Genomic DNA, 12,811 nt, shown 5'->3' on the forward strand with positions numbered 1-12,811 from the left:
GGAGATGCCGGCCTGTCTGCTATGCAAAAGAACTTGTTGGAAAACTTGTGATTGACATTTGCTTCAGTGAGGTAGTAGCCACTTTGAAGCTGGGCCAAATGTGGCCAGCGCCCCATAGTTATTCTGCATGAGCAGATACCACCTCCTCCCACCAGCAATTCTCTTTGTTGCCTGGTCCTGGGAGCGCTTCACGCTTACTAGCAGGGGAGCAGCTTGCTGTTTCGGGTAACAACTGCAGCAGATAGACATGCAAGGCCACCAAAGGTTTGGGAAACAAAGTCGAGACTTGATCAAATCACCTTCCTATTAAAAGTTACCTTAAATCCAATCTCCGCAATGAGTTGGGTTTCACCTAACGATTAATTTGACACCCTGGAGTAATCTCTTTGGGAGTCCCAAATGGAAGTTAGCACATAGCGAAATGGCTAGTGGAACGTCATGTTATCCGATGGGACCACTTGCCTTGCTACAGTGAAAAGGGCAATTTCGTGTTTTCACTGTCAGGACATGATAAACACCAAAGGAAATATTACTAGTTACTTGATCTTTGCTGCTGAACCATGCCCATTCAGAATAACGGATGCATCTATCAAACAGTTTTGGATATCCCTATTACCGTAACCTTCTGCGACAGGTAGTAAAGGTCCACTGCATCAAATGTTGCTCAACTATCTACATACAGTTAGACAACAAGTAGGGTTGTTGGAGGAGGGAGCACTAAATAAATACACACGAAAACCCCTTAAAATGAGTACAAAGGATTAGAAACATTGATGTGTAGGGAGTTGAGGCAACACTTACCGGAAATACATCTGGATCATCATTGCACATCTGCAGGAACCTCTCAGGTCTTGCAGAGGAGTGTTCAGGCCCCTATAATATAAAGAACAGACCAGTTAGCTCCCAAGTGCAACAGAAAGTTAAGAGCCCAGACAATTTATAAAAAGGAGGTCAGTGCCTACTGTGAACCTCCATTCAATAATGTTAATAGATTCCTGTTCACTCCCACCACTAGATTTTAGAAATGTCTCACCTAATAAGCCATTAAATTATACCTTTTCCCGTCCCTGTCCTCCTTTTGTGTGCGCGCGCACACACACACACACACACACACACACACACACACACACACACGCGCGCGCGCGCACACACACACACACACACACACACGCGCGCGCACACACACACGCGCACACACACAGCTCACTTAAAAATGCTTTTGTTTCAAACAGACTAGTAACATGTTCAGGCACTGAGCAATGTGGTACGCACACTACAACCTTACCATTCCCTCCATGCCATGAGGCAGCAGGAGTACAATGCCATTCTGTCGCACCCACTTGGCCTGACCAGGACAGATAAACTGATCGATGATGCACTGAGCAGTGTTGTGAAAGTCACCAAACTGGGCCTCCCAGAGAACCAAGGCATTTGGACTCGCCATAGCGAAACCCAGCTCAAAACCTGCACAATAAAGGGAGGCTAGGATTAGGAAAGTAGAGTAGAAGGTGCACACAGGTTTGTTCTCTAAATCTTATTTGCCATTTTAAATATATTGCCAATTGCTAAACCACGTTTAATAAAAAAACTATCAATAGAAATAGAAAAATAAGCCTATTAATAACAATATATCATCTAACTCTGCAAGAAAGATGCTGGACAATGCCTGGGTAAATGGAAATGAAAATAGGTTACTAACCTGTAACTGCAGTTCTCCAATACTGGCATCTTTTATAGATTCACATGCTTGAATTATTCCCTGTTTAAGTGGGAGTCCCACTGTACCATTGTAAAGCAGTATGTTTCACTATCACAGGCTATAATGGCAATGAAAGAAAAGTCAGTCTAATAGCCTACCTCCGCCCTTTATAAAAAATAAAAAAATAAAAAGGACCAAATTTTAACTATAAGCAAGCAGGCAATAGCACCCTCTAGAACACTCGCAACAGAGGCCAAGTCCCTCAGATTTTCAAGCACAAGTGGGAATAAATAATCCCAAACTATGAGGGGAGACTCTCAGGGGAGGAGGGTGGGTCACATGTAAATCTATGAAAAATACCAATACCGGAGACCTGTTGTTACAGTCAAGTAAATCATTTTCTACTCCAGTATTTGATCTTACAAAGTTTAACATGCTTGAATCAGAAAGTTCTATGCTCCTTGATATCGCGCACGATTCATACCCGTAGGAATATCTCAGCGCTGCGCTGTAACTGTCCAGACAGGAGATACTCTAGAACAACCATGTTTTCTGCAATTTCCCTAAATTACTGAAATTGGAGCAGGAACAGATATGCAGAAGTAGGGTATTCCAATGAAACTGCACTAGATAGAAAATAAGCCTTGCCCCCAAATTTAACGGTACACATGTGGGGCATCTGTAACAAAGCATTGTTAAAATATCTTAGCTGTCTAGTGGACCTATAAATCTTCAATTTTTGTTGCCATTACACGGGCCGTGCCTAATACAAGGCCTTGTGGGTTAGGCAACACAGTTATTTCACGTTTCTTTATTGGCAACCAGTGCAGAGTTTTAAGTATAGGAGCTGAAGGTGACCAGGGCTGGCAAATTGCTTATTAATCTGGCAGTGGTATTTTGCACCACCTGCAGTTTGGCCACTAATGAAGTATTAGAGGCTGCCAACAATTGCCATAATCCAGGCGACTTATAATCAGCGCCTGGACTATCTATTTCCTGGAGGTGGAAGGCAGCCAAAGGAAAACCATTTTTGCAATTTCATAGGGGCAAAGCACATGCCACATGTTGCATTGACCTGCTCTCTCACAGATGGCGCCCAGTCGATTTTTACTTCTAAGGTCTTCACTACCTGCTTAGGAAGGAGAGTAGGACCGAGATCGGAGAGCCACCAACCTGGTGACCACAATTCCTGTGCTTTTCTTTACAGTATGATCTGGGATTTGTCAATATTTAACTGGGGACACTTCGAATGCATCCAGTGAGCGGTTTCTCTCACACAATGCTTGAATGGCTGCTGCATTTGGTTTGACTCTGGTCCGAAAAAATATAAGCAACTGAGTGACGTCTGCATACAACACGATCTCCACTCCGCAGGATCTTACAACATGGGCCAGAGGGGCCACATATATGTCGAATAGTTTAGGATTCAAACAAGAGCCTTGGGGGACTCCATCAACTGTCTTCCTAGTTTTAAAAGGTCCCAAACACTTGTTGGGAACAATTGTCGAGGATATCCCACAGCCACATCAGACCCTGCCACAGATACGTACTTGATGTAATTTGTATTTAAGTATGAAGTGGGAGACTGTGTCAAACGCTGCCGATAAATCCAATAAGACCAATAGGATTGGGGTCCCTAAGTCAAGTGCCATCTGGACACTGTTGATGTCAGCTACTAGTGCTGTCTCCGTACTGTGAAGCGCACAGAAGCTGACTGTGAAAGATGTAAGATCGTATTGTTATATAAAAATTCTGTTAATGGTTTATTAACATGGTGTAGGAAGCTGGCTCTGTATATACTATACCAAAGTGAGGTATAGTGTGCATAGAGTCCAGTGGAACCCCAAAGGCAGGCAGAGGTAAAATTAGATAGAACCTTACTCTATTTGTGGTAGTGTAGTCGAGCAGTAAGGCATTATCAGAGGACAGTGTTAAGCATTTGTTGTACACCCTCAGTCAGTAAATTAATTCACACACTCAGACTGAACTTCAGACCAATTGTTTTTGTATAAAAATATTCTTTTAGTTATTTTATTTCTAGAACCGAGCAAGCCTGGCACAGGTAAGCAATAAATACTTTACAGTAGTAAATGCTGATTGTAAAACAGTTCAATTGCAATTGTACATGGACTATGGTTTGACTTACCGTATTGTTTCAGAGAAATGCAATCACTTGTAAATACAGTACATCGACTTGCATGGGATTTTCAGTAAAATAGCAGGTAAGTTACTTTTGGATTATTTTTCTTACTCAGTGCTGGATGCAGCACTGAGACATTTCCTGTAAACAGGTGAGTAAAAGCGTTTTTGTGAAATCATACAATTTTAAAGAATTTCTTTAGGTTTCGAAACTCAACACTTAGAAACTTTTTGTCACTGTTATCCTAGGGAGGAAAATATGGTTATCGGTTTTTAGGTAAGTAATTGGTCTTTGGAGTGGAGGTTCTGGGGTTAGAACAAGGGTTCCCCCAGGGTCAAGGATGCACTCTCGTTACACCCTCAGCAGCACTAGGGTGGCCGGTTGCAGAGTGCTGAGGCCCAATGTTATCCAATGGGGATAGGGGGCCTCCGGTTGGTGGCTGCTGGCAAGCAGGTCACTGGGTTGTGGGAGCAAAGCTCCTGGACTTTAGCTCAGGGCAAATGGGGAAACAAAGTAGCACCAAAGGTGCACCCTCAGCAGCACTAGGGCAGCTGGGTGCTGTTTCGACGTCAGATGCAAGCTAGGGGTTGGTTAGGCACCGTCAGTTTGGGCACACAAGGCCGTTGGGCGTCGGGTGCAGTGATGCCTTTTGGGGTCAAATTTTCTTACCAGCTCCTGGCAGCGGTTGGGGGGGGGGGGGGGGGGGGGGGGGGGGGGGTGGCGACTTCAGGATTTAGGCTGCAGGCGTCGGCTCGAGGCAGGTCAGGGGTCGGTGGATCTCTGTTCAGGATCGCCGGGGTGAACTCCTCGTGGTGTTTGCCCACTCGACCTCGGCCGTGGACAGCGGGTGCAGAGTGGGGCGGATTCACGGTCTCCGGCTGCTGCCAGAGGTTGCAGATGAACAAATCCAGTGTTCACGGGAGAAGCAGTCTTTGGAAGTAAAGGCAGGCAGGTCCTCCGGGGTTTTTGAGGTTGCAGGCTGCAGGACGCACCGGGATTTCGCAGGAGCAGGTTCGAGGGGGAGACAGGCCGGCAGGGCTGGGGCCAAAATCAGTGGGCGTCTTCCTCTTGCTAGCTGCTGCACGACTGTTCGGTCCTTCTTGTTTCTTGTCTGGATCTGAGGAAGCAAGGTTCGGGGGGGGGGGGCCTAAATACTAGATTTACAGGCATTACAGGTAGGTAAAAGGCAGGGACAAATGGGTCCCTTAACTGGGTTGGGTACACCCCTTATTATGCCACCACCCTCCATTGGGAGAGGGGCATGTGCCTGTTCTGGGTTGGCTGAGTCCCCCTATCTTCAAGATGGGGTGGACAGAGTTGTGCTTCACCTCGCCTCCACCACCTGAGGGGTGGAGTTGGCAGAGGTGGGCACACCCCTCTTCCGCACTAGTTTTTCCCGCCGGTTCTCCCACCAAAAGTGGGGGTCAGAACCAGTGGGGACCAGTTGCTGAAAGCAGCAATTGGCCTGGGGAAGCTCACAAAGGCGGCAAGAACCCTGCCCAACCTGGAGGAGGAGGCTTGGCACCTCGTCCCAGGATGTGCATTGTTTCAGGCCCCAGAGAGCAGTAGGCTCTCGACCCAGTGGCCCAGAAACATGTCTGGTGGTGGCAGCTGAAAGCAGCCACTCAGGCTGGACACTAGTGGTAGGTTAGTTATTAGGGGGCATCACGAAGATGCACTCTGTGTGCATTTTTCATTAAATCACACACTGGCATCAGTGTGGGTTTAATGTGCTGAGAAGTTTGATACCAAACTTCTCAGTGTAGCCATTATGGTAATGTGGAGTTCCCAATGCCAAACTCCTAGCACCATATACTCTTTAATTGCAGCACTGCATTTACAATGTCTAAGAATTGATTTAGACGCTGCAAGAGGGTGGGGGCGTGTGTGTGTGTGTGTGTATAATATATTAATATATATATATATATATATATATATATATACATACATATACATACATATACATATACATATACACACACACACACACACACACCTTAGAGGTATTCCCTGGTCACAGTGCCCTGGGTACCTGTGGTACCATTTACCAGGGGCTGACCTGTGGCTAGAGAGATGCCAATTGGGTTAGTTTTGGGGAAAGAACACATGTCCTGGGAACCTATTCGGCAGTGACCTAGGGCATATCAAGTCAAAGTGCATCAGTAGTCGGACAAAAAGTCGGGGGTTACTGCAACAGAAACTCACTTTCCTAAGAACGCACCTTGGGAGGTAGATGCCTGGACTACCAAGCTCTCTGGGGGGGGGGGGGGGGGGGGGGGGGGGGGGGGGGGTTGTGGTAGTGAGGAAAGAGGAAATGTTGGTCACCCAGAGCAGGGCTGTCGCGACAGGCAATCATCCTATTCACAGTTGCCCCTGTGCTGGGCTTGGACCAAGTTCCCAGCAGAATGTCTGAAGATTTCATTAAATGAGAGTAATGGTTCCGAGGGGGTGAGGGGTGAGGAGGGAGGGGGGGGGGGGGAAGGGGACCGCCGGCTGTAGCACCTCCATCAAGAAGTTAGTCTTGACTGCCAACTGAAGGAAGCTGAAGGCCAAGGACCTCAGCCACCCTTCGCACCATCATGGCAGAAGACACTACTTCCTCCGTTGCCATGGTAGGAGGAGAAAGCATGGCAGTATCTGGAGAAGTATCCAGTACACTGGCCTTACCCAATTCCTCATGCTACACCATCTCCTCATCAGGATGGTCATCCAAAGGGTCTAGCAACCTCTCCCAAACTTCTCCCATTCCTAGCCCTTCAGCATAAAGCTCAGCAAATGGCCTAGGAACTTAAGGTTCGGTCGGCACTGGGAGTATTGGCATAGGTCGTAGTAGCACGATTGATGCGTGGGTGGGGGTCCATAGCGCCTGGGCCAGACTTGCCTGTGCGGAACCTGTTGGAGCTCCCTTTGACTCCGCGCTGGACTGGTGCAGAAATAAAATAACTGACATCAGCGCGCCGTGGTGGCGACAATATAGGTGGCACGGCCATCACTTCTGGTGTGGACACTGCAGACAAAGTCACAGGGAGATGACTGATGCCACCTACCAGCGTGCAGAGGTACTGCTTGAAGAAAAATCTTCCGGATCCAATTTGATACCTAGGAAATTCAAATCTGCGGCTAGATGTCTCTATCAGATACTCAATTTAGGGGCGTTAAGGGGAGTAAGTGGTAGTAGCCAATGTGAGAAAGTGCCATCTTTCTTGCATGGTATGCCCCCACTTTTTGCTGAATTGCTGAATGTACTTTGACTGAGTGTGCCCTGGACTCCTGCCAATCAGGTGCCCAGGGCTTATGTTCCTTCCCTAAAACCTAAAACCCAAATTAGCAAACCCTGGCCACATGTCAGCCCCTGGTAAATGGTACCCTAGGTACCCAGGGCCTTGTGACCAGGGAAGGCCTCTAAGGGCTGCAGCACTTATTGTGCCACCCTTACAGGCCCTGTACCCTAACACAAACACACTGCCCTTGCAGGCTGAGTGTCTGGGTACAAGACAAAACCCTATGCCAGTGGTGTGGGCACAGGAGAACGAGCCCTGTGCCCCTACAGTACTCAGGTCCATTTCAGAGCACTAAGTGCAGTGCTGCCATTTAAGACTATATGGTGCTGAGAGCTCGACAAACACGAACTCCACAGCACCATGATGGCAACACTGGAGACGGAGAAGTTTGGTATCAAACTTCTCAGCACATTAAACCCGCACTGATGCCAGTGTGAGATTTAATGTACAAAGCACTACAGAGGGCATCTTAGAGATGCCCCCTGAAACCTAACCTACAATCCACGTCTTGTCTGAGAGGCTGCCTAGGCTGCCACACAGCAGACATGTTGTTGGACCCCTGGGTGGAGAGTTCCCGCTCTCCTGGGCCTGCAACAATGCACATCCTGGGCGAGGTACTAGCTCTCCTCCCCCAGGATGGGGAAGCTTCAAAGACATGCCGCCTTTGTGAGCTTCTCCAGGCCACTTGCTGTACTCAGCAACTGGCCCCCACCGGTTCTGACCCCCACTCTGGCGGGAAGACTGGCCGGAAACCCAAAGTAAGGACAGGGGATGTGCCAGTCTCTGCCAACCCCACCCCTCAGGTGGGGGAGGCGAGGTGAAGCACATCTCCGGGCTCTCACCAGCTTGAAGATGGGAAGCCCTGCCCAAACAGGACTAGGCTACTGCCCCCCTCCCACCGAACAGTGGCAGGATAGGGGGGTGTACCCACCCCAGGGCAGGGACCCATTGGTCCCTGCCCTTTACCTACCTGTAACGCCCCTAAATCTAGTATTTAGGGGCACCCTGAACCTTCCTTAGATTCCAGATTCCGTAAAAGCAAAGAAGAACAAGAAGATAGAAGACATGCCGTGCAGCTGCTAAGAAGAGGAAGACACCAACTGCTTTGGTCCCAGCCCTACCGGCCTGTCGACCCTCGAACCTGCTCCTGCTAAATCCCGGCACCTCCTGTGGCCAGCAACCTCACAAACCGGAGGACCTGGCTACCTTGTGACTGAGCATCTGGGACTCCCATGAGCAGTGGTTCTGCTCAAAGCAAGTTTCTAACCCCTGGCATCAGCCCGGAACCGCGAACCCTGCACACTCTGCACCCGCCTAGCCTAGTCTGTGCCGGAGTGGACAAAGACCCAGAGGACGTCCCCCCGGCGACTGTGACCCCGAATCCGGTGCCCAAGGACCCACCTCGACGCTCTAGACGCCTGCAGCCTCAGAACCAGGGACCACCCCCCCAACCGCGATCAACAGAGGGTAAGATTTCCCGACATCAAAAGGCACCCGGCGCCCTGAGGCCCCCTGTGCCAGACTCCTGGGTACCTACCTATCCTCCAACTACCCAACTTACCTCTCGAAGTGGTGGTGGCACCGGAAGAATCTTCGTCCCCGAGCTTGCAGCCTTTGTTCGTCCTTGAGCTTTCCCATTGAAATCCATTGAGCGCCCGAAGGCTCAAAAGCACCCTGCACCCAGTTGCCCGAGTGGCCTTGGCAGTGCAACTTCTACTCCTACCTACTTCCCCATTTGCCCTGAGCAAGTGACCAGGAGCCCAGCTCCCACAGCCGCGTGGCCTGCTAGTCAGCAGCCACCAACCAAGGCCCCCCTGCCTCCCATAGGATAACATTTGGCCTAACTCACTCTGCACCCGGCCGCCCCAGTGCCGCTGAGGGTGTAACAACTGCACCAACCTGACCTTGGGAGACCCCCCGTGTCTGTGCCCAGAACCTTAACTCTGCCAGTCGAGTACTTACCCAAAAGCCGATAACTCACTTTCCTAACATAGGGTAACATTGACTGGTTTCTTCTGAAATTTCTTCTACGTGTGGAGTTTCTAAAACTTAAAATATTCACCTAAAATCAACCGAGTAACGAAAACGGAAATACTCACCTGCTATTAGGAGAGATCCCAGTGCTGGATCTTGGTGCCCAGCACTGACCCTGAAAAGTACCCACAACTGTACTTACCAATAACCCAATTTTCTTCCATAGGCAATCATTCACTGTTTTTCTGTGACATTTCTTCTAAGTGTCGATTTTTGCAAACTACAAATATTCTTTAAAAATCGTACCAACTGTGAAAACGTAATTACTTACCTGTTTTAGATAGAGGTCCCAGTACTGAGCCTAGGAGCCCAGCCCTGAATTACAAAAGTAAAGAGAACATACTTTACCGTTAACTTGAATTTTCTTCCATAGGGAACGATTGACTGTTTTTCTATGAAATGTCTTCTAAGTGTCGATTTTGCAAACTTATAAATATTCCCTAAAAATCGCCTGTGTAACTTTAACGCAGTTTCTCAACTGCTTACAGGTGGTCCACTAGTGCTGGATCTAGGATCCAACACTGACCTAGAAAAAGTAACCATAACCCCACTTACCTGCTAAGTGAATTTCTTTCCAAAGGATAACATTGGAAATTTGATTAGCAAAAGTTTCTAAGTTTCAACTTTTAAAATAGCAAAATATTGCTTAAAAATCACAACAGTACCTAAAACGAATTTACTCACTTGTTTCCAAGAACTGTCCTAGGACTGAATCTAGGATCCAGTCCTGGAGTTAGAAAGGTAATCCTGAAAGTAATCAATTGCAAATAACTTACAATTCCCATTGAGCTCAATGTATTATTGTGTTTGAAATTGTGTTGCCCATTGCAACAAAACTATAACTATTATCTGCAAAAGTTAATTGTCTATTGCAAAGTATTTAACTAAAGCATCTCATTCGGAGAAAGTATATTTTGATACCTATTGTTGGTTCTAAAATAAAACCATATATTTTTTATATAAACCACTGGCCTAGAGTTCAGCTCTTGAGTGTGTGTGACCATTTGCTGACTGAGTGTGTACAACAAATGCTTTACACTGTCCTCTGATACTGCCTTACTGCTCGACCAAGCTACCACTTTAGAGAGTAAGGTTATATCTAACTTTAGCCTCTGCCACACCTCTGGGGACTTTGGAGACTGCACACACTGTACCCATTTGGGAACAGTATATACAGAGCCACTTTATCACAGCCAATGGACTACTTACCCCTGGGGTCACTACACCCCCTAGATGACCATTTTATTTGCGGAGTGGGCATCACCTTGTCCCAGAATTCCTAATGTCACCACACAGAAGATGGTGGAATCCTAGAGGTGTTCACAGCCAGGCAATGCTACAAGTCTCCTGCATAGCCACCACTGCGGTTGAGTCCACCAGCCTGAGTTCGTGGACCAGCTGTGTCCCTAATTGCCCAAGCATCTCAAGGACCGAGCCCACCTTGTGGGTTCACCAGGACAGGCCCCTACTTGCAGCCTCTTTGCTACCGGACCATCTCCCATTGACTTGACCAAGTATTGCACCTCTGCACCCAGACGCCCCAGAGAGGCCAGAGGTGACCGGCTGGTGCTGCCTTGGACCCTGTCCCATACTTACCTTAAGTCCTGAAGAACAGTTCCTTAAGTCGATGCAAGTGCGCGAATGGAGTATGTTTCTTCCCCATAGGATAACATTACCGCTTTAAAAGATACAAGTGCTAGCGTACTGCTGTATACTGAAAAATCGTGATAACTCAAATACAAGTGTATTTCTGTATACTTTCGAAACAGTGATATTTCAAAACAAAGTACTGTCAAAAAATATATATAAAAAACATTTCTAAATTGGCATGGATCTCCTTTTGAGTGTGTGCATCATTTATGGACTCTGTGTGGGTAACAAATGTCTAACACTTCTCCTTGATAAGCCTAAGGATGCTCAACGACAACCACAAAAAGAGAACCTTGGGATTGTTAAAGCAAGCCCTGTCCACTAGTAAGGACTGCCTGGACTTTACACAATATACCTCTTTTTGGTATATTGTAAAAGGAGTCAGCTTCCTACAGATGCTCTATACTTTTTCTCCACAGGAGGACATACTGTTTTAGCAGTTCCTGGCTTAGCAAAAATATCCTTACCCTGCTGTACTATGCTTGGTAGAATGGACAATAATGATTCCTTCTATATAAGGTTTGAGGATTTTTTTTTTAGAATAAAGCACGAGTCTTCCTACTCTACCTCCACCCCCAGTTCCACTCTGAAGGAGTAAGCTGCTTTCTTAACCAACCCCGTTGGTATCTTGAGATGCCATCCCGAGGGGAAGGTGTAGGAAAGTGGGTTTTTGTTGTTTTGTTGCAGTAACCCCCCCCCCCCCTTTTTTTGCCTAATAGCTGATGCACTTTTCCTTGTTGTGCCCTGGGTTCCTGCCGATCAAGTGCCCAGGGCCTGTGTTCCTTCCCTATAAAAAAAAAGCCTAACAGACAAAACCCAAATTGGCAAACCCTGGCCACATGTCAGCCCCTGGTAAATGGTACCCTAGGTACCCAGGGCCTTGTGACCAGGGAAGGCCTCTAAGGGCTGCAGCACTTATTGTGCCACCCTTACAGGCCCTGTACCCTAACACACACACACTGCTCTTGCAGGCTGAGTGTCTGGGTGCAAGACAAACCAGAGAGTCGACATGGCACACATCCCTGTGTGCCATGCCCACACCTACACTGCCATAGCATACATCAGCCACCCCTCTAGCTGGGCACAGGAGCAGGAGCCCTGTGTCCCTACAGTACCCAGGTCCATTCCTGGGCTCTGTAAGTGCAGTGCTGCCCTTTCAGAGTACATGGTGCTGGGAGCTCGTCAAACACGAACTCCACAGCACCATAAAGGCAGCCCTGAAGACTGAGGAGTTTGGTATCGAACTTCTCAGCACATTAAACCCACACTGATGCCAGTGTGGGATTTAATGTGCCAAGCACCCCAGAGGGCATCTTAGAGATGCCCTCTAAAACCTAACCTACAATCCACGTCTGTGCTGAGGCTGCCTAGGCTGCCACACACCAGACATGTTGCTGGACCCCTGGGTAGGAGAGCCCCTGCTCTCCTGGGCCTGCAACAATGCACATCCTGGGCGAGGTGCTAAATCTCCTCCCCCAGGATGGGCAGGGGGAAGCTTCAAAGGCATGCCGCCTCTGTGAGTTTCCCCAGGCCACTGCAACCCCCCACTCTGGCGGGAAGCTTGGCCGGAAACCCCAAATAAGGACAAGGAATGTGCCAGCCTGCCAACCCCACCCCTCAGGTGGGGGAGGCGAGGTGAAGCACATCCCCGGGCTCTCGCCATCTTGAAAATGGGAAGCCCTACCCTATCAGGATTAGGCTACTGCTCCCCTCCCACAGGAGAGAGGCAGGATAGGGGGTGTACCCACCCCAGGACAGGGACCCATTGGTCCCTGCCCAGCACCTACCTGTAACGCCCCTAAATCTAGTATTTAGGGGCACCCTGAACCTTCCTTCCCCAGATCCCAGATTCGAAACTACAAGAAGAGCAAGAAGAACAAAGACCTGCCCTGCAGCTGCTAAAAAGAGTAAGACACCAACTGCTTTGGCCCCAGCCCTACCGGCCTGTCGACCCTCGAACCTGCTCCTGCTCCAGCGCGGCAACTCTTGTGGCCAGCAACCTCAGAA

At 48.4% G+C, this 12,811-nt stretch overlaps 1 protein-coding gene across 6 annotated transcripts in view; it reads right to left on the reverse strand.

Moving 5' to 3' along the window:
* Positions 1–12,811, reverse strand: part of OGDH (oxoglutarate dehydrogenase) — a 587,498-nt gene that overhangs the window by 163,173 nt on the left and 411,514 nt on the right. For all 6 annotated transcript variants that reach the window (XM_085636081.1, XM_085636083.1, XM_085636078.1 and 3 more), the window contains 2 exons: positions 1,286–1,464; positions 802–873 (listed from right to left, as the gene is read on the reverse strand). In XM_085636081.1, coding sequence (XP_085492207.1) covers positions 802–873; positions 1,286–1,464 — 251 coding nt within the window. The remainder of the gene's footprint in view (positions 1–801; positions 874–1,285; positions 1,465–12,811) is intronic.

Source organism: Triturus cristatus, chromosome 11 (genome assembly GCF_964204655.1).
Source record: "Triturus cristatus chromosome 11, aTriCri1.1, whole genome shotgun sequence".
Taxonomy (NCBI): domain Eukaryota; kingdom Metazoa; phylum Chordata; class Amphibia; order Caudata; family Salamandridae; genus Triturus; species Triturus cristatus.